This window comes from Coenobita brevimanus, chromosome 39, assembly GCF_032717465.1.
Source record: "Coenobita brevimanus isolate Jiangsu-jjx chromosome 39, ASM3271746v2, whole genome shotgun sequence".
NCBI lineage: Eukaryota > Metazoa > Arthropoda > Malacostraca > Decapoda > Coenobitidae > Coenobita > Coenobita brevimanus.
Window position 1 is genome coordinate 14,454,155 of NC_136992.1, and position 23,419 is coordinate 14,477,573.

At 42.0% G+C, this 23,419-nt stretch overlaps 1 protein-coding gene across 1 annotated transcript in view; it reads right to left on the bottom strand.

Moving 5' to 3' along the window:
- Nucleotides 1–1,481: 1,481 nt before the first annotated feature.
- NELF-B (negative elongation factor B) overlaps nucleotides 1,482–23,419 on the bottom strand; it is a 162,362-nt gene continuing 140,424 nt past the window's right edge. The window contains exons 11-12 of the mRNA XM_080270148.1: nucleotides 3,265–3,465; nucleotides 1,482–2,197 (exon numbers count right to left, since the gene is read on the bottom strand). Of these exons, the coding sequence (XP_080126274.1) occupies nucleotides 2,060–2,197; nucleotides 3,265–3,465 (339 nt within the window). The 3' untranslated portion in view covers nucleotides 1,482–2,059. The remainder of the gene's footprint in view (nucleotides 2,198–3,264; nucleotides 3,466–23,419) is intronic.

Below are 23,419 nucleotides of genomic sequence, written 5' to 3' on the forward strand. Positions count from 1 at the left end.
GCCTAGTTAGAAAAAAAAAAAAAGTTTACTGCTCCCATTGGTCCTAACCTCCTTTAGGAGAAAAAATATAAAATGAATCCAGACAAGAAAAAAGAACAGAAGAAAACAAAGAAAAACTGCTGGATGTTAAGCAGCACTCCCCCCATTGGTTCCACTGGTACGGATGCTATGCACTGGGGATGGACTAGCCTAACTATTACAAAAATAGATCGACCTAGTTGCTAATACAATGACTTTTCCCAATAACAAATGGCAAAACAGGTGGTCGTGCCTTGAGCAACAGCACATCTCGAATAAACCTTATTGGTTATGCTACTCCAAGTGCATTCAACAGTTGCTGTTGATCAATCCTGGTCTGTCTGGCTGAACAAACCTGTTAACTGTAGGTAAGCAACTGCCCCTGCAGGGCTGTCAGGGTGTCCCATGCAGTGAAACCAATGTTCCCTTGCAGCAGATAGCACCTCACCACAGCGAGGGGCAGGGAGGAACATAAAGGTTTGGTTCCTGGAAGGATGCCACATTTGCATCTCTCCACCCATTTACCAGGGACATCATTATAGGCCCCATAGCGGGAAATAGCAAGGCCCCTGCATCATACCATGACAACACACAACACATCACTGCAGTTTCCCCAATAATGACTACACTCCACTATGAACATGATTGGAACAGTCCTGTACAACTGATACTTGCTTTCCAGACAACTCAGTCTTGCACAATCTGGGCAAATCCATTAACCCTGAGTTCCTTTCTCTGGATCTCACCCTATGTTTCCCTCGATCTGCCTACAGTGGCTCTCCCTTCCACATGCATCAGTTTACTAACTGCCCAAATACCCTTGTAAATCTGCACAGGTAGTTCTGCCTCTTCGTGTGGCTTTACACATCCATCTGATCTGTCTCATTTCAGTGTGCTTACATTTGCAACCATCCTCCTCTTTTTTTTTTCTTTTTTTTTTTTAACCATACAACATAACATTTCACACACATGAAACATACCAAACAGTTTTCCTTCCATATGCAAACACTTCATTTCAGGTGGGCCAAAAGAGCTCTGAAATTCTTCCAGCTACTGACTAGTACACCACCACCTACACTGACCATATCCCCAAAATAAAAAAACTAGCCAACACACTGAGGAATCACATCCCTTACTGTATCAGTCTCCTCCAGGGTTGGCTATATCTAAGTCTCTTATATACATGTACCCCACACTCAAAAACTAGTTTTATCACTGCTGTATCTCTTATTGTAGCTATGTGGCGATGCCCATCATCCACTTGATGTTGCGTCGTCTACACGAGCTCTACAGTAAGTGACAAGCCAAACTGTTCCCCAAAAATCATGCTGGCCAGTAACCTAATACCCATCCCCCAGATGAGGGAGAAAGAATTTACCCTTGTATTCCCTTGTTTTCTGAACCCTACCTGTTATGCAGTAGAAAAGTTAATTATGTATTAATTTTATACACAGCTACTTTATTTTAACAATACAATACTAAACTTATCAATAATAAACTGTCTTACAGCTCTGTATTGATCAAATAGATACTTCTTTGGTGAGCATATCTGGTGACTTAGTATGCTCCAAAAATTGTGTAAAAAATTAAATATAAACTCTGGTAAGAATGCAGTTACTTCAGAGCCAAGCTTCTTTCATATATGAAGTAGGGAAAGGATAATCAATGGATTTTTCACTTCTGAAAATGGTAACAGTGACAGTATGTGTCCAGTACAATAATGGCTAGCTATAAATTATGGTAAATTAAGGAACGGATTTATGATGGTGTGGGTAGTGATATATGACAGCTACTACAAAAGTTAATGATAAGGTAGTGATGAGTGATGAGTGATGATGTAGTCTGGGCCAAAACTTTGACTATTATTCCCCTCTTCTACTGTACTTCTCACTTTCCTCTCCTGGCTACCATCCCAAAGCAGAGAGAGGCCTGCAGTGTTGCTTTATCTACATGTGATGCACCAGAAAGGAAGTGTTGGTACCCCTTAGTGTAAAGCAGACACGGGAGAATAGTACTGCACCAGGTGAGCATTGTGAGTGGGTTATTGTATGGGTGCAGGAGTGGGTACAGCCATAAGGGGTGAGTCCATCTCATTCATGGGTGTGGGCTGGTTCTGGGCATCTTGGAACTCCTGCACACGGGCTTGGAATTTCTCATACAGTGCCTGGATTGCCTCACCCTGTCCATAAGATGCGGAGGGAGGTGGAATTAGTTTATGATACAGACTGAACTTCTTCACTGAACAGGGAAATGCTTAATAAGTTTAATCCTGTGATATGTTATATATTTTATTCTTGCTACGTCAGACAGTTTCATATACGGCAAATTAAGAAGAGAGACAGGGAGATACAGCCTTTGTTAACCCCTTCACAGCAAGATGATTTTGGCAATAAGCTGGATAAAGTCGTCTTAACAAGATAAAATTGACTAAAGTAGTTAAAAATCACAAACAGCATCAAGAACAAGAAGAGGTTGTACAAATACCACAAATATACTGTAGATTCCTTATTCCATAACACAAAAAAACCTCCAGTGATCACATACACATGAGAGGTATACAGCTTCACTGTTCAGCACAGGATCCATCTCTACCTTGTAACTTTGTTGCAACAGATCCAACACAAAGAAACAAAACTGAACAACTTCCTACAACCACATAGAATGCCTTAATAACCTCCCTCCACCTTCTCCACCCAACAAAACATTTCAGTCACGCACAAAACCATCTAATGTTTAGAGACAAAAAGCATCCTTCACAGATTTTCATCAGACAATCAACCCTCAAAAATTATCATCCCTGAGAGACATAACTTCATCTTGACAGATTACAATGTGGCCATCACCCTTCTCTGCTTCAGTATCAACAGAGAATGCAAGTCATAGACCAATCCAATGTGCTGTCACTGTAATGCAACTCTTCAAAAGACAACACACTTATTCACTACTAGGACCACATGCACAACTGACAATCCTTTCACATAACCTCAACATAAGATACATGAAAGTGGATGGCTGAAATAGCTAGTTTCCTGCAGTCCACTGAATTCATGTATAGATGAGCTACAACCACAACAAAAACAACAAGGCTATGAAGGGGCTAGTTAAGGCTATACCTAACACTATAGTTGAAAAAGTCTTTCCCACACTAAATACATGGCTGGTGGTAGCAAGAATTAGATAAAAATTGTGTCCCCAGACGGAAGGTGGTTAAACAAGAACTACTTGTATGGTAACAGTAGAGTGTACCTGGAGAGGGCCTGGCTGTAGAGCTTTCTGGAGTGTGTCAAGCCTGGCAGGTGGCAATTTAGGGTGAATGTACCACACCAGTTTCATCACGTGACGCATTACATTCTCACGGCTAATGTTGGTGAAGAAGAACTCGTCAAATACCACGGTGCAGAAATCCTCTGTTGCAAAGTCATCTGCCATGGGAATCAATGCTGCAACCTGACAACACACAAAAAAGTACAATGTATGGTAACAATATTGCTGAAACATCTAACCCAAGTACCTGTATTTAATTCCTTCAATCTGAAGAAGAAGAAGAAGGAGGAGGAGGAGGAGGAAAGCAAACAGCAACAGACCTTATGGTCCTTTCGAGGCTGCTTGTTACAGAGAAAACTATGACTACAAGATCTAACTCTACATGCTGAAGGATAAGGATAGTAAAGCAAGAAGGCTCCCACAGCCACCAAACCCTCCAGGAAAAAGTGAGAAAAACCACGATACAGCACGGAAAAACTGACATGGAAATTTTATAGCAAACACTGGAAAGGAAAAGTCACATTCTATAATACTTTATCTATAAGCTACCTGATTGAGTAACCTGAAAGAGAAAGTAAACAAATAAAATAATAGTTACAGCATGACATTATAAACTGGTACATTGAATTAATGTGAAGTCTGTGGACATAACGCAGAAGCTACACACTGCATAGTGTGGATGTTTAGGGATGGTGCGGCAGCCTTGCCTGGCGCTTTTAAGGTAGGCAGCAGTCAATCAGGCCCTAGCTCCGTTCGCTCCACTGAGAAATGGAACTCTCCCATGTGGGACAAGTACAGAAGTTTCATCCTGAAGCAGTGACCCCTGGTACATTAAAAAAATCCCAATGGTGGTCACTTGACTAACAGGGACACTCAGTGATCCACATCCCATCATAGGTCGAAAGTAGTGACCATTAACTCAGGGTTATCTGTGCAGATCCTAATCTGTGCTTATATTGCTTTCTTTGCATTGGGGAGATTGAAAAATATATACGACAGGTGTCTTAGATAAAAGAGGGCTGCACAGTGCACAGTGTGGATGTGCAATGCACAGAGTGGATGTTTAGGGGTGGTGCGGCAGCCTTACCTGGTGCTTTTTAGGTAGGCAGCAGTCAATCAGGCCCTAGCTCCATTCACTCCACTGAGACAAGGAACTCTCCCATGTGGCACAAGTACACAAGTTTCATCCTGAAGCAGTGACCCCTGGTACGTTAAAAAAATCCCGATGGCGGTCGCTTGACTAACAGGGACCCTCAATGATCCACAGCCCATCACAGGTCTTAAGTAAGAGTGGTGACCGTTAACTCAGGGCTATCTGTGCAGATCCTAATCTGTGCTTACTGCATGTTACCTCATTTGCACTGAGTAAACTGAAAAATGTATAATGACGTGATGTGACGCTATGTTAAGTTTACGGGGTGTCCTGTAGACACGAGGAGACTGCACAGTGTGGATGTTTAGGGGTGGTGCGGCAGCCTTGCCTGGCGCTTTTAAGGTAGGCAGCAGTCAATCAGGCCTTAGCTCCGTTCACTCAACTGAGACAAGGAACTCTCCCATATGGGACAAGTACACAAGTTTCATCCTGAAGCAGTGACCCCTGGTACATTAACCCCTACACCGCGGGCTTGTTTACCAATGACTTGCGTGTGCCGCGGGGTTATTTGGGCTCCGACAGACTCTCAAAAAATATTTGCCAAAAATCAGTTATTAGTCCTAAAATAATAAAATTACATATGCTTATGGCACATACCTTCAGCTTTCTCCTGGAATGATTGTTGAGCCTTCGTCAGTTACCGTAGGACTTGTGGAGACCTCTGAAGTAGGGTAACGAAGTCTCCACTTTACACTTCCCGACAACCCGTAATATGATTACCACAGCCAGATACAAACACTATAAACACTATTCTACAATTTTCAAGTAGTTTGGGATCCATACTAAAAAAAAAAAAAAACACTGTGAAAGCAATGGAAATTACGAGCGCGTCTGATCGTCGCACTGGCACTAGTTCGCTCTTAGTAGTCTGTCATTTATTATTCATAAAACCCCTCACACTTTATATTTCTATTACTATATAACACATATATATCTACAGTCTTTATTCATAAGTTTCCTTCAGTAGTATTAGTTTATTGTCACTGTAGGGATTCAATTTCTTTCAGTAAAATACGTAGCATTCACTTTCTCGTCCTGTATACTGGCATTGAGAGTGAATGTCACTTTCATCTTCACTCTCATAACTCATAGCATTCAGACATGCTAGAGTGAAACTTTCACTTTCATTACTCCTAGGGTATATACTCGTATTCTTATAATACTACTCATTTACATTTCTATTTACGTTCTCTATTTTATTTACGTTATTTACATTTCTATTTTATTTACACTGTGTTGTGCACTGTCACTTGAAATAACTTATAAAACTATTTTCCATTGTTCACGTATATTTACATTCATTACTTTCACTTGCTGTTTACAGATTATTTACACATTATTTACAATTCCGCTTGCACTGTTTTACTCAATAGAAAGATCGTAGTCACTCTTTTATCAATTGTCAGCCCTTTACCTCTTTCCACACGAGGTTTAGTAGGGGGTAAAGGTCACAGGGCCATTTGCATGGGGGTGAAAAAAGGCCTTGAAGTCAGCAAGAAGAAACATACGTACTCTCGCTTCGGAAGTTGAGAGTAACCTGATAACGGAGGGCCAGCTGGAGGCCTGCTAAGGGGTTATTCAGAGTTACCAATATTACTTCTTGAAACAGCTAAGTCTAGCACTGATATGATTGGCAGGAAATCTAGACAATACATTATAAATTTGGTAGTTCCAGGTGAATGTAAATATCACTTAGGCTTCTCCCTTCCCTCCTTACATGTATATTTATTTCGAAAATAGATTAGAGGCCTACTTGGGAGATATATATTCAGAGCTACCAATGTTAGATCTTGAAACATCTTTGTTTAGCACTGATATGATTGACAGGAAATCTAGACAATATATTATAAATTAGGTAGTTCCAGGTGAATGTAAATATCACTTAGGCTTCTCCCTTCCCTCCTTACATGTATATTTATTACGAAAATAGATTATAGGGCATATTTCAAGGGGAAAAAAAACAGCAAAAATTAGCGAACGAGTGCACGTGAGGTGTTGTCAGGTGATAATTAGCCAATTCCAGGTGTTTGGCACTCTCACTTACCTTATTTCTTTCTTGTATATATTATTTGGTATAAGAATAGGACATAGGGCTTATTTCAATGGATGAAATCAGTGAAAAATTCCAGGGAAGATTTACTTAGCGTAGCACGGCAGGCGAGAGGATAGGGTAATGGAGGGGGGGTAGGGAGGGGAGTCAAGAATGGGGAGAAATGGCTAAATTGTCAACAATGGATGGGAGTACAGATGAGATTAGGAGTGCTGACTATTGTTGGACATTGGCAGTACTGATAGATGATACAAGCCCCCACTTGGAAGCCCGGGTGAATTCAAAATAACACAGAATCACAAAAGCGATGCCCCGCGGTATGATCCCTTGCTCCCAAGCGTCACGAAAGTGATGCCCCGCGGTTAAGGGGTTAAAAAAATCCCGATGGTGGTCGCTTGACTAACAGGGACCCTCAGTGATCCACAGTCCATCACATGTCGAAAGTAAGAGTAGTGACCGTTAACTCAGGGTTATCCGTGCTGATCCTAATCTGTGCTTATATTGCTTTGTTTGCACTGAATACATTGAAAAATGTATAATAACGTGACGCAACACTATGTACGGGTACGTTGTTTACGGGGTGCCTTGTAGACAACAGGAGCATGAACTTACACGTAGCTATAAAAGCAAGTTATTCGGACAGAAAAAGAGTCAGCTGAGGATTCTCGTGCAAATACTTGTCTAATTTGTTTTTGAATGTCTCAATTGAGATACTGTTCACGGTAACTGAAGGTAATCTGTTCCAGATATTTACAACTCTGTTAAAGAAGAAGTGTTTTGCTTCGTGGGATTGGAATCGCTTTCCCATAATTTTGCAGCCATTACTTCTGGTTTGACTCGACCGGTCTGTATCAAAATATTTATTCATGTCTAAGTTGTCATATCCCTTCATGATTTTGAAAACTTCAGTAAGGTCCCGTCTTAACCTGCGCTTCGTTAGGCTAAATAATTTAAGTTCTTCAAGGCGTTCCTCATATGGTTTGTTTCTAAGTCGTGGTATCATTTTTGTGATTCTTCGCTGAATTTTCTCTAATTTTTCAATGTCCTTTCTGTAGTACGGAGACCAGAATTGCACACAATACTCAAGATGGGGGTGCACTAGCGAGTTGTACAAGGCAAGTATGACTTTTTCCGATTTAAACTCGAAAGTTCTTCCACTAAAACCCACCAGCTTGTTTGCAATTTTAACCGCCTCGGTACACTGCTTGCTTGGTTTTAGGTCATTTGATATTATCACACCAAGATCCTTTTCATTGTCCGTACTTGATAACTGAATATTATTCATTTTGTAATTCGCATGGACGTTGTTACTTCCAATATGAAGTACAGTACTTTACATTTTTCTGTGTTGAATTTCATTTGCCATTTTCCTGCCCAGCTTGCTAAAGTATTAAGGTCATTTTGTAACTGCTGCCACTGTAATTTTGAAGTGACTTTACTGGTTATTTTAGTATCATCTGCAAATTTGCATACTTTACAATTTAGACCCACATCAATATCATTTATATAGATAATAAAAAGTATCGGTCCAAGTACTGAGCCTTGGGGAACGCCGCTGATCACATTACGCCATTTGGATTCCTTTCCGATTATCACAACTCGCTGTTTTCGGTCTGAAAGCCAGTCTTGTAACCAATTTTGCGTATTTCCTTTTATTCCATGTGCTTCTATTTTTCTCATGAAATGCTTGTGAGGGACAGTGTCAAATGCTTTCTGAAAGTTGAGGTAAATTATATCTACTAATCAAGTCATCATATGATTTGTAAACATCATGGAAGAAGTCCAGTAAGTTAATTAAGCATGAACGACGATGTCTGAATCCATGCTATGAGTTTTTAATTATATTATTTTCTTCTAGATAATTAACTATTTTATCTCTTATGATTTTTTCCATTAACTTGCACACTACTGATGTTAAGCTGATTGGTCTGTAATTTCCTGGGTTCGACTCACTTCCCTTTTTGAAAATTGGTGTTACATTTGCTAGTTTCCATTTGCATGGAACTTTCCCAGTACTTAATGATTTATTGAATAAGACAGAGAGTGGCAGCAGTAACTCATGTTTTGCTTCTTTGAGAATTCTCGGTGATATTTTATCTGGGCCAGGGGTTTTGTTTATATTCGTACTATTTATGGCTGAAAGGATATCGTTATTATGGATAGCATAGTTACTAAGGACTGTGCTGTTTGCTTGGTTTGTGGGTAGCAGTAGGTTTCTGGTGGTGTTTTCTACTATAAAAACAGACGCAAAGGAATTGTTAAGAATGTTTGCCATTTTGACCTCATTTTCAGTGTGTTTGCCACTGTTTGTTTCTAGAGGACCTATTGATGTAGTCATAACCTTTTTCTTTCTAATGTAACTGTAAAATTCTTTAGGATTTGATTTGCATGTATTAGCAATGTGGATCCCCAGTGCACTTTTGCTTTGTTTAATAAGTCTTTTCGATATGCGGCGTAGATTATCGTACTGTAATTTATCATCATTATTTTGTGTAGCTTTATATTTATGGTATGCCTGTTTTTTGGGTATTAAGTTACTTTTAATTTCACTGGACCACCACTTGGGTTTACTATTTCCAGCTGGACGTCTGTTACGTAGTGGCACACATGACTTTACCACTTCATTAAATTTTCTGGTGAATATTTCCCATGCTTGGTTTAAGTCATCGGTTTCAGACATTTGATTCCAATCTGCAGTTGCAATTAGCGCTCTGAGCCTGCTGAAATTAGCTCTACGATAATCTGGGACCTTTTCTTTGCTCTCTGTTTCTTTTACTTTTTCAGTAGTAATATTAAACTGTATAATTTGATGATCAATGGAACTAAACTCAGGTCCTATTTCAACGTTGTTGACTAGGTTATCATTTGTAGTCAAGATGATGTCTAGTATATTGTTTCCTCTCGTTGGGTATTCTACGTGTTGGGAAAGGGCGCCTTCTTGAAGATTCGTATAAAGCTCTTGTCCTGAGTGTGCCGTCAGTGGTTCACCCCACTTTGTTACCGGTAGATTAAAGTCTCCAAAAATTACACTATCCTCTTGACAACAAATTTCCGCAATTGGATCATAAAGTTTTTCATCTGTCTCAGTTGACTGTGCTGGAGGACGATAGACGAGACATATATTTATTTTGTGTGACTTAATACTTAGCTGAACATAACTGGCATCTATGTTGGTAATACTGGGTTTGGATAGCACAAGGGGGTGGAGACTAGTTTTTTATCTACCTATCTATCTATCTATAGCCCGACGCCCTAATCCTGCAAAGGGTGGCTGCAGACAAAACGCCTCCAAGTCGCTCTGTCACCCACCATTTGATTACCCTTCCCCCAACTCACCCCCCCCTCCCTCATATACCTCTCAACTCCATCCCTCCACCTCATCCTCGGTCTACCTCTCCCTCTCCCTCCCTCCACCTCACCTACATACACCCTTTTAGTCAGTCTTTCATTCTCCATTCTCTTCACATGTCCAAACCACCTCAGTGTATTTCTCCTAATCTTCTCAACCACATCCACATCCACCCCACATCGTTCCTTCACTTCTTCATTCGTCAACCTGTCCCTCCACGTCACTCCACATGCTTCTCTCAAGTAACTCATTGCCACTGCTCTCACTCTTGACTTTTTCCCCTCTTGCAAGGTCCATGCCTCGCTTCCATACGTCAGGGTAGGGATCACAATACTATCATGCAGTGACTTCTTAACTTCCATACTCACCTCCTTGTTTCTCATCACTGCTTTCAGTGTACCAACAACCTTCCTTCCCTGCTGTACCCTTTCACGCACTTCATCCCCCAAAGTTCCATCCTTACTCATCACACTACCCAAGTACCTGAATGCACTCACATTCTCCATATCCTCACCATCCAACCTCACTGCACACTCTGTGACTTCATTCCTCTCAAACACCATAACTTTACTTTTGTTTACATTAACTTTCAGATTCCTCCTCCTACACACTGTCCCAAATTCATTCACCAAACCTTGCAACTCCCATTCATCTTCACTCAACAGTACTGTATCATCAGCAAACAGCAACACTGGAAGCTTCCAAATCTCACCCTCATTCATTAGAGCCACCCCCACATCCACTGCCCTACCCTGCAACTCCTTTACAACCCCATCCATGTATATATTAAACAGCCATGGAGACATCACACAACCCTGTTTCAGTCTCACATTGAGATCAAAGAACTCACTCAGCTCACCATTCACTCGCACCGTAGCCCTAGCTCCCGCGTACATACTCTTCACAGCACTCAACAATTTCCCCTCCACTCCATATATTCTTAATACCTTCCACATACCTTGCCTATCTATTCTGTCATAAGCTTTCTCCAAGTCCATGAAGGCAGCATACACTTGCCTTCCCTTCTCTAGATGCTTCTCCACTAAACATCTTAGAACAAATATCTGATCTACACACCCTGTTCCCTTCCTAAATCCCCCTTGTTCTTCTCCAACTAGCTCCTCTGTCATATGCCTAACCCTATCAATGAGTATTCTACCATATATTTTACCAGTCACACTAAGTAGGCAAATACCCCTATGGTTACCACATACTTCTCTCTCCCCTTTTCCTTTGTATAAAGGAACAATTATACCTGATTTCCAGTCCTCTGGAACCCTTCCCTCTTCCCAAGCCAATCTACACAACTTCCATATCCACTCCACTACAATCTCACCCCCATACCTAAGCATTTTACCACACACTCCATCAATTCCTGGGGCCTTTCCCAACTTAATCTTCTTCATCGCTTCCACTACTTCCGCCCTACTGATCTCTTCCTCCCTCCTCTCATCTCTTCTTCTCCCAGCCATTCCCCAACCACTTATACTCGCACTGCTCTCACTCTCTACATTCAACAAATCCTCAAAGTGCTCCTTCCATCTCCTCAATTTCTCTCTCTTCTCCACCAACAATCTATTATTTCTATCTTTCACTCCCCTACTATTACCCCTTTCACACTGCCCATTCCTCCCAAACTCTTCATCCACTTTCTTTTTACTCTCCTTCACCAGTCTCTTAACCTCCCTTCTCCTGCTCACATATACCTCTCTCTTCTCTCTCTCATCTTCTCCTCTACCTCTACTTGCTAACCATTCACTATATGCCTTCTTCTTTTGTTCCACAGCTCGTTTCACCTTATCATTCCACCATGCTGTCCCTTGCACACCCTTGCATCTCCTCCTCACTCCACAAACCGCCTCACACGCTGCGCCTATCTCTTCCGTGAATATCTTACATACGTCTTCCACCCCTTCCATCTGCTCTAGCTCATACCTTCCCAATCTTTCTTCCACTATGCTCTTATACTCTGTCATTTTCTCACTATCTTGCAATTTCTCCACTCTTCTCACAGGAGTTGCTTCCTCCTGTCTTCCCCTTCGTCTCCTCAACCACTTTCTTTGCAGCTCTACCTTGGCCATCACTAAGTGATGGTCCAAGACTCCATTCCCCCACCCTCTCCACACTCTTGCATCCAACACTTGTCTTCTCATTCGCTCATCCACACACACGTAGTCTATCATTGCCTTTTGTTCAACAAGTTCACCATCCATCCTCCTCATTACTCTCCATGTATACCGGTGGATCATCTTATGCCGAAAGTAGGTGTTGGCTATTGCCAACCCCTTACAAGCACAGATGTCCACCAAAGCACTTCCATTCCCATCTACGTCAGCTGGCACACCCCACTGACCAACCACTCCATCCACTCGTACATTCCCAACTTTGCCATTCATGTCTCCAATCAACAGCACTCTTTCACTCCTCTCAAACTTGTCCATACATGCTTCTACACTCACCCAAAACTCATCTTTCACTCTTGCCACTCGATCCTCTGTCAGGACATACACGAATACAATCGCCCACGCTTGTATACCTACTTTCATCCTCACCCATACAATCCTTGCACCCACTGTTCCATACTCTCTTATATTCTCCTTCCACTTCTTGCTTATCATCAGACATACTCCCTCTCTTGCCCTCTCATTTTCATTGACTCCCGCACATATACCTAAACCATATTCCCATTCTCTCACCCTTTCACCCCTACCATTTAGTTTTAGTCAATCCACATATATCCACTTTTGCATCCTCAAGCACCTGAACAATCTCTCTCTCTTTCACTTCATCATTCACTCCTCTCACATTCCACGTTCCTACCCTAAGAATGTCCTTTGTCCGTTCCTTAGTCGTCAACGTATGGTCCGTCCTGGTCCGAGGCGCTTTATTCGCTTTTTTAGTTAGTTCTTCTTACGGGGTGGGGCACTAACCCACCACCAACCCGTTTAGTCGCCTCGTACGACAAGCAGGGATACTGGGGGAGTAATCTTGAAACCCCCCCTACCCCCAGGGGATAGTAAAACACCGCCACCAGCTCGATGTGGTCGCTCACAGCTGAAAATATTGTACCCTGCTAATGAGTATTCCGCTAGAAAGTCACGGTCAGATGTGTTAATCCAAGACTCTGTGATGCCAACGATGTCATAATTTTCTAGGCAAATTAGAGATTCTAAATCCTCAAACTTGTTACGTACACTACGTGTGTTAACATAGCAGACTCTAATTCTGTTCCAAACAGTTGGTGATCTGGCTTTGTGGGTATTTATGTTAAGGTTACCATTCCTGGACGTGCCGCGTTTTTTTATCTGAAGAGGGCGACTTTATTGTGTAAAAGTCTACCTAGCCGTGCCGCTCCTACTGAGTTCAAATGGAGACCATCTTTCTGGAATAGAGTATGTGTTGCTCATAAAACTGGTCCCACAGATTGACAAAGTCGACTCCCTCTTGCGTGCAGAGAGATTTGAGCTGGTTATTTGTGCTGAAGGCCTTATCATAGAAACTATTCTCTGCCTTGATCCTTGGGAGTATACCAGATATTATCACATTGGTGGACTTAGTTTTGAATCGTTTGATCATTTCATGATACTTTGCTAGCAATTCCTCTGATCTATTGCGCTTCAGATCATTTGTACCAACATGGATAACGTACAGAGTTTGATCATTTGCGTCTTTTGTGATCTCATCGCAGGCTTCTGTGATATCACATAGTCCACCTCCTGGAAAACAGTACCTCTTTCTGCTGCTGGGGGCACGTCCACAAAATTCCTCCAGCTGACTGCGTACAATAGAGTCCCCAATAAGCCTTGTTTCTTCTGTCTCATCAACCGCTTCGGCAAGGATCTGGTAGCGATTGTATGTAGTTATGGGAAGGTGCTTCCTCGTACCTTTTCCAGGTTTTGCGCCATTTCTTACCATAATAAAGGGGACTTCGCTTGGCGAGGAACGTACTGAATCGCTGGGTGTGGAAGATACTGGTATACTATTATTTGTAACTGCCTGATGGGCGGGGGCTTGTACGAGCTCAGTTTGTACACCTCTTCCTTCTTGAGTGCTGTTGCTGACTCCTACGTTTGCCGCTACAAACTCTTTCAGTGTCTCAAACTCTGCCTTGAGTTCCCTGTAATTTCTCTGCGATTCAGCTAAACCATTTTCTAGATTTCTTCTCAAGATGCATAGTTTGCACACAGGCATCGTAAAGTAATTCGAATAATACTGAGCCGCAAAACGACCAGTACACTCCTGGCAGACCTTCAGGTTAGATGGCATTTTGCAGCAATATTTCCACAATCTCACACAAATAAAAAATAATATACAACTGGTTAATGGATGTTACAAATGGTCAATTTATATATGGAATATTGAATTTCTAGGGAGATTCACTTACTTTTTATATACTATCTTCCTTTACCAGTATAAATAGAAAATCTACCTGCCATGGCACAATCCAACCTTATGAATTCGTTTACCAGTGTAAAAAGAATAGAAAATCTGCTTGCTAAGGTACAACCTAACTTACCATGAACTGTGTAAAATGAAAAGAGAATCTACTTGCTATGGTATGATCTAACTTACCATGAATTGTGGAGGAGGAGGAGGAGGATTACACAGGAAAGCAAACAGCAACAGACCTTATGGTCCTTTCGAGGCTGCTTGTTACAGAGAAAACTATGACTACAAGATCTAACTCAACATGCTGAAGAATAAGGATAGTAAAGCAAGAAGGCTCCCCCAGCCACCAAACCCTCCAGGAAAAAGTGAGAAAAACCACCATGCAGCATGGAAAAACTGACATGGAAATTTCATAGGAAATACTGGAGAGGAAAAGTCAAAGTCACATTCTGTAATACTTTGTCTATAAGCTACACGATTGAGTAACCTGAAAGAGAAAGTAATCAAATCAACTAATAGTTATGGCATGACATTATAAACCGGTACATTGAGTTAATGGGAAGTCTGTGGACATAACGTAGAAGCTACACACTGCACAGTGTGGATGTTTAGGGGTGGTGTGGCAGCCTTGCCTGGCGCTTTTAAGGTAGGCAGCAGTCAATCAGGCCCTAGCTCCGTTCACTCCACTGAGACAAGGAACTCTCCCCTGTGGGACAAGTACACAAGTTTCATCCTGAAGCAGTGACCCCTGGTACATTAAAAAAAATCCCGATGGTAGTCACTTGACTAACAGGGATCCTCAGTGATCCACACCCCATCACAGGTCGAAAGTAAGAGTAATGAGGCGAGAGAGGAGGAGAAGAAGGAGGAAGAGGAGGTGAGAGAAGAAGAAGAGAAGAAGAAGAGAAGGTGATAGAGGAGGAGAAGAAGGCGAGAGAGGAGGAGAAGAAGGAGGAAGAGTAGGCAAGAGAGGAGGATTACATAGGATTACATAGAAAAGCAAACAGCAACAGACCTTATGGTCCTTTCGAGGCTGCTTGTTACAGAGAGAACTATGACTACATGATCTAACTCTACATGCTGAAGGATAAGGATAGTAAAGGAAGAAGGCTCCCCCAGCCACCAAACCCTCCAGGAAAAAGTGAGAAAAACCACCATGCAGCATGGAAAAACTGACATGGAAATTTCATAGGAAAAACTAGAAAGGAAAAGTCACATTCTATAATACTTTATCTATAAGCTACCCGATTGAGTAACCTGAAATGGAAAATAATCAAATAAAATAATAGTTACGGCATGACATTATAAACCAGTACATTGAATTTATGGGAAGTCTGTGGACATAACATGGATACTACACACTGCATAGTGTGGATGTTTGGGGGTGGTGCGGCAGCCTTGCCTGGCGCTTTTAAGGTAGGCAGCAGTCAATCAGGCCTTAGCTCCGTTTGCTCCACTGAGACAAGGAACTCTCCCATATGGGACGAGTACAGAAGTTTCATCTTGATGCAGTGACCCCTGGTACATTAAAAAAATCCCAATGGTGGTCACTTGACTAACAGGGACCCTCAGTGATCCACAGCCCAACACAGGTCGAAAGTGAGAGTAGTGACCATTAACTCAGGGTTATCTGTACAGATCCTAATCTGGCCTTATATTACTTTCTTTGCACTGGCGAGATTGAAATATTTATGACAGGTGTCTTAAATAAAAGGGGGCTGCACAGTGCACAGTGTGGGTGTGCAATGCACAGAGTGGATGTTTAGGGGTGGTGCGGCAGCCTTGCCTAGCGCTTTTTAGGTAGGCAGCAGTCAATCAGGCCCTAGCTCTGTTCACTCCACTGAGACAAGGAATTCTCCCATGTGGGATAAGTACACTAGTTTCATCCTGAAGCAGTGACCCCTGGTACATTAACCCGCACCGTCCCGGCGACGTGAATTAACGTCCGCACATGATGTGCACTCATGTCCCGGCGACATGAATTAACGCGGCAACATTGCAAGGCCCCTAATTTGCACAATTTTCAATTTTCGCAAGTGATTTTTGGCACGTATACATGGGACACCTTCCTCTATTCCTCTACACGATGCCAAGCATGGCCAATGCCTTGCACCACATAACCTCTCCCCCCCCCTGCACGCCATTGTCTCGGCAATTCACCTGTTACCAGTGACCTGGCCAATAAAGACATTCAGGGCCAGAGTGATTCCCCAATCGATGACAATGTGGAGGACAAAGTTTACATAGCATTAGAGGAAGAAACAGTCAGAAATGATGATCAGGTAATGTGGAAAAAGGTCATGAATGGTGATGAGTTAGTGAGTGAAACAACGCTTATAATGCCTATATTACTGTTTGAAAACTACGTGTCAAGTGGGGTTGGTGGAGGATTAGTGCCCTTCCCTGTAAAACAATTAACTCTAAGCCCTTGGCCACCCCATTTGGGATACATGGCGTCTGGCAATGAATGAAAAAAAAAAAACAATATACTGTTGTACTACATATAAATTCGTACCAAGTAAATAAATAAATACTGTTTATGAGTGGATAAAATAGTTACCCTCCCATAGAACTCGTTTTCTTTGGTGCCAGCCTGTTAGAAAACCCAGTCAGGTAAGGAAGTACTCGTACCTAAATCGAGTATTTTAAACCTCAGGTGAGCAATTTCTCTATGAATTTTCGATGTTTCTCACCAAAAGCGGACGTTTGAGCCCCCCCCCCAAAAAAAAAGGTCCAAAAATGTCGGGACTGGGGCGTACCACTGCCCAGAAAACGTTGGGATGGGGCAGGTTAAAAAAATCCCGATGGTGGTCACTTGACTAACAAGAACCCAGTGTTCAGATTCGTCGTAATCGTCTCCTTTTTGTTCCGTTTCGTGAGTGCAAGACCACTGAAATGCCAAACCTACTGCTAAAAAACAGTGCAGGCGCACAACAAATAGTGCTGTATGCGATATTAAATGGACAGAGAACTTTCTCTATGTGAGATATTGAAATCTGTGACTTGGAAACCATACCTGGCAAGGATACTACTCCAAGTGGAAAGCTTGGTGCTACTAAAGGTATGCCTAAGGTTAAGTTTTGTTTTTTATTTTAGCTTATGTGATCCATGGCCCATTCCCTAAACCCACTGAACTCATGATATATCGACCTCGGTACACAATAAATAATTTTGCAATGAGTTTTCACCTGATGTAACCCCAATGCATACTGAGGCGTGACTGTACTGAGGCACTTCATAAACACCTGTGAGACAGAGTACAGCAATTCCATCAATTGCATTGGGCTCGCACAGTATGCATGATCACAGTGCGTGAATTGAATAGTACACGAGTGACCAAAAAACATAACCATAAAACACTGAATGTGTAAGTTTAGCCCACAATACGCGAGGCAGAGGCAATGCGTGGCCCAAAACCACTATTTTCCCAGACTACTTGCCCCCCCCCCCCCCCCCGGCATGACGTGCCCATCATGATGTTAGAGGCTCGTGGGGAAGGTGCTCAAGAGGAGTCTACAGTAAGATCTCGCCAATAATGACTTCAACAATAACGTTTTTGGCAATAATGGTAAGTTAGAACAGATACCCAGTTTCTAAAATAACGTTTGGATTCACCTGAATAAGGGTTATTTTGTGAATACCAAGTTGTTATGCTGTAAATATGTCCATAACAAGATGAGGAATGAAACAGACAAACAAGAAGTGATGAAGGAAATTGCCGAAAATGTGAGCAGTAGTGAGGAGGAGGATCCTCCCCTCACCATCTCCTCTGACTCGCCCTCCGCCATCCCCTCCACCTCAACAGCCCCACCTGACTCACCTGCTCCACATGGCATACCTGCAACCACCATCATAATGACCGTTGCTGCATTCTGGAAGAAATATAACATTTGACAGGCTGTAAATTTCTTCGTCAAAGCCTGGAATAATACAACACTGACAACCGTTAAACACATGTGATGCGATGGCCGGTGTGGTGGGGGCACTTTAAGTGTGCCGACATGTCTCGGAACCCCTGCTATTTAAGTCCTTCAGGGCTGTCATCTACTATTTTTAAGGTGACTGACAACATTTTTGTTATTTTAGCTATATCTGTAGTATATGTCTTAAAAATTTTCCCTTTATTATGTCTCTACGGTTAAAAAAAAAATATCTGAGTTTGAGGGGGTCCCACTCATATGTTATTTTTCCCCATAAGATTATGTACTCATAGTATGCAAAATCACAGTGCGCGAGGTTGCGGACCACCCATCCACTCGCGTACTGTGTGAGCCCACTGTACCAAGTTAGACATCCATCCATTCATCCATCGTCCAATCCTATGCTGTCCCATGAGCAGCATAGAAGCCCGGGGCTAGGCAAGTTGGCCCTGATATTTAAGATGAGAGTGACTGGCCTCACTCATTCCAGAGTGGCATTACGTAAGCAATAAACCCCAACCATCCCTTGGATACAAACCTCCACCGGCTCAATCCGATTGGAGCGTCTAAATTACCCACTAAATCACCAGACACCACAATCTGGTAATATGGTTACCACCCACAGAAGTAAATGGTTTCTTGGTGTACAGGAAACCATTTGGCTTGTCAATCAGTGTAGAGTCACCCGTTGGCAGAAGGAAAAGGAAAGAATGAAGGAAAGAATGGCAGAAGAGGGAGTGTAAAGTCACCCACAGGCAGAAGGAAAAGGAAAGAATGAAGGAAAGAATGACAGAAGAGGAAGAAAAGAAGAGAGGAAAGGGCAGACACTCAATGCAGCACTACATCGAGTGAGTGGATGGTGAGCATCTGCACCTACCACAACCACGTTAGAAATATGGATGCAAAAAAATTGTCCTGTGCTCCCCTGTGCATACTGTATCTGTTCATTTTGGTATGTTATTAGTTCCTTTGCTTCCTCAATTTCAATACCTCACTTCTCAAACATCAATTTACCACATCTAATGCACCTACTTTTTGGTCTTTCATACCTCCACCTATTTTCAAGCTCATCACATACAGTGCAGCCTTGTTATGCGACAGGGCTGTGTCAAGTGATGGCCTATTGCATAATGAATTATCGCATAATGAGGTCGATATAACATGGGATCAATAAGGTTAGGGAGGGTGACTGTGACCACAAAGCCTAGAATGACCTAAAAAACCTCTGGCACCCACCTGAAGTTCATCCTATGCCAGTACGAGTTGTCACCAAGGGTCATCTCCCCCCAAGACAGTGGACAGTTGGAGAGCCTGGATGACCACTCCACAAAAAACATATAGTATCATTTCACTTAACCCCTTAACAGCGGGGCGTCACTTTTGTGATGCTTGGGAGCAAGGGATCATACCGCGGGGCGTCGCTTTTGTGATTCTGTGTTATTTTGAATTCACCCGGGCTCCCAAGTGGGGGCTTGTATCATCTATCAGTACTGCCAATGTCCAACACTAGTCAGCACTCCTAATCTCATCTGTACTCCCATCCATTGTTGACAATTTAGCCATTTCTCCCCGTTCTTGACTCCCCTCCCTACCCCCCCTCCATTACCCTATCCTCTCGCCTGCCCGGCCGTGCTACGCTAAGTAAATCTTCCCTGGAATTTTTCACTGATTTCATCCATTGAAATAAGCCCTATGCCCTATTCTTATACCAAATAATATATACAAGAAAGAAATAAGGTAAGTGAGAGTGCCATACACCTGGAATTGGCTAATTATCACCTGACAACACCTCATGTGCACTCGTTCGCTAATTTTCGCTGTTTTTTTCCCCTTGAAATATGCCGTATAATCTATTTTCGTAATAAATATACATATAAGGAGGGAAGGGAGAAGCCTAAGTGATATTTACATTCACCTGGAACTACCAAATTTATAATGTATTGTCTAGATTTCCTGCCAATCATTTCAGTGAAATACATAGCTGTTTCAAGAGCTACGTTGGTAGTACTGAATATCCCCTAAGTAGGCCTCTACTCTGGCCCTCCCTTATCAGTTCTCTCTCATCTTCCGAAGAGGAGGTACGTCTGTTCCTCTTGCTGACTTCAGGGCCTTTTTCACCCCCATGCAAAGGGCCCTGTGACTTTTACCCCCTACTAAACCTCGTGTGGAAAGAGGTAAAGGGCTGACAATTGATAAAAGAGTGACTACGATCTTTCTATTGAGTAAAACAGTGCAAGTGGAATTGTAAATAATGTGTAAATAATGTGTAAACAGCAAGTGAAAGTAATGAATGTAAATATACGTGAACAATGGAAAATAGTTTTATAAGTTATTTCAAGTGACAGTGCACAACACAGTGTAAATAAAATAGAAATGTAAATAACGTAAATAAAATAGAGAACGTAAATAGAAATGTAAATGAGTAGTATTATAAGAATACGAGTATATACCCTAGGAGTAATAAAAGTGAAAGTTTCACTCTAGCATGTCTGAATACTATGAGTTATGAGAGTGAAGATGAAAGTGACATTCACTCTCAATGCTAGTATACAGGATGAGAAAGTGAATGCTACGTATTTTACTGAAAGAAATTGAATCCCTACAGTGACAATAAACTAATACTACTGAAGGAAACTTATGGATAAAGACTGTAGATATATATAAGTGTTATATAGTAATAGAAATATAAAGTGTGAGGGGTTTTATGAATAATAAATGACAGAGTACCAAGAGCGAACTAGAGCAAGTGCGGCGGTCAGATGCGCTCATAATTTTCATTGCTTTCACAGTGTTTTTTTTTTTGGAGTATGGATCCCAAACTACTTGAAAATCATAGAGTAGTGTTTATAGTGTTAATATCTGGTTGTGGTAATCATATTACGGGTTGTCGGGAAGTGTAAAGTGGAGACTTCGTTACCCAACTTCAGAGGTCTCCACAAGTCCTACGGTAACTGACGAAGGCTCAACAAACATTCCAGGAGAAAGCTGAAGGTATGTGCTGTAAGCATATATAATTTTAATATTCTAGGACTAATAACTGATTTTTGGCAAAATATTTTTTGAGAGTCTGTCGGAGCCCGAATAACCCCGCGGCACACGCAAAACATCGGTAAACATGCCCGCGGTGTAGGGGTTAATATTGCACACCGCACTATTTGTCAAGTTCCTGCACTGTTATTTGGCAATAGCAATTGTGTTTCAGTGGTATTTCATGCACAAAATAAAATGAAAGGCAATGATCACAGCCAGTGTAAACACTCGGTGGGCATCTTGGCTCAGTCAGCTGAGAATAGACCAAAAAGGGGCTGACAGTTACTTAACCCCCATCCACCAGGTAATGTCTATACACGTCACAATCTGGCTTCCACAGGGCCGCCGGGTAGTGGCTTACACGCAAGTGTCTTTCTCCCACCATCTGAACCAGCCGCCATTTCATCTCGGCACCAATGGGTAGGGTAGGAGTCCCTCAATAGAACATAGGCAAGAGTCAATCTGTCCCGTGCCTTTGCCAGGTGTACAATGATGTCTTAAGGTTCCTAATTGTCTGATTCTGTCCGCACTGCCTGTAGCCAACTGCATCATCCACCCCTGCCAAGCCTCTTTCCAAGGATACTAGAAAAGGGCTCAGTGACAGTGCCATAATGTATGCCTTGGATGCAACAGTATCTTGTTTATCTAGCAGTGGAAAAGTTATCACACTGAGAGCAAAGCCACAGTCAGCGGCAGGGGCAGACGCATGAACACATCCTACTCGTGCCAAAAATTAGTTCTTTTCCTCACATCATTACTCATCAACACAATGACCTACAGACCTGGGCATACTTTCATTTGCAAGAGAAAGAGTTCTTGAGTAATATGGTCTTTAACTTGTTTCCCCTACTTGTTATGCATTCTGAATACAAGCAATTTCCAGGAAACTGCCCATACTGAGGTGATGACTGCAGTAAAAATGGCCCCGGCATGGAGGGGTTAAGGCTGACTCAATTTCCAAGTCACAAGTTTCAGTAGTTCACACACAAAAAAGTACTGCTTCACTTAAAAATTGCACACTGGACTATTTGTTAAGCACTTGCACTGTTATTTGGCATGGATGAACAATAGCGTTTAGTGGCCTTTCAAGCAAGAGCATAGGCCCAGAAAGAGGATGATGGTTACGTAAGGCTGACACGATTTCCAGGTAGCAAGTTTCTGTACAGCATTTCACACACAAAAAAGTATCACTTCACTTAATACTGCACACTGCACTGTTTGTTAAGCACTTGCACTGTTATCTGGTGATAACAATGGTGCTTTAGTGGCCTTTCATGCACAAAATAGAATGAAAGGCAACAATCACAGCCAATGTAAACACTGGGCAGCCATTTTAGCTTGCGTGCAACACCGCATCCGCACGAGATTCTTGGAGGTAGTTGTCGAAAATATCTTTGTTACGAAATTGTGATAATTTTTTAACACTGTACCAAGACAGGGTATAACTTTTTAATTATCATTATGGCAATTTATCTAACAAGCCATCATATAATGAAGCTGCACTGTAGCTAGGAGATACCCCCCCCCCCTCCTTTTAAATTTCCCTATCTATACCTTCTCTCTCCACACTGGCCATACAATCTATGCACAATAAATTCTAACATATTATCAACTGTTTTCCTAACCCCATACTTTTCACAAATACAGGCAGAACCCAAGATATGATACCTCTATATGTGATACCCAGGCATAGTGATGGGGGTAGAAATACCACCATACCCCAGTGAACGATGGCCAAACCCTGGTATAACAATGTTTTTTTTTTAAGACGATTTTGATATTTTTATATTAAATTTTGTTTAGGTTGATTTATAAACTGTTTTTGGATTTAGATTAATTTGCTGTAGTCATAGGTAGGGTGAACAGTGTCATCTTAGGGTACAGTGTAGTAAGTTTGATTTTTCCAGATGGATTTTTGATGATTTTTAATTTTATTTTTGGGTCTAGGTGAGTTATAAACTACTTTCAGGCTTAGTTTTGTTTGTTTTAAAGCCATTTGGGGGTTTAGGTTAGCTAGAAACTTGTTTTTGGACTCATTTGGGTGGGTTTAAGACTTGGCCGGGGGAGGGGGAACCCAAGGCTCAAAAACACATTCCTGTACTTTACATGTTAAATCTACCCCAAGATACGATACTCCGCCTAGTGATGGGTTTTTACTTGATCAATTGCATAGTTAAACTGGGGTATGCCTGTATTTCTTATCCTACCCACCCTGCACTCCACAGACATTCCTCAGTTATCCAGCT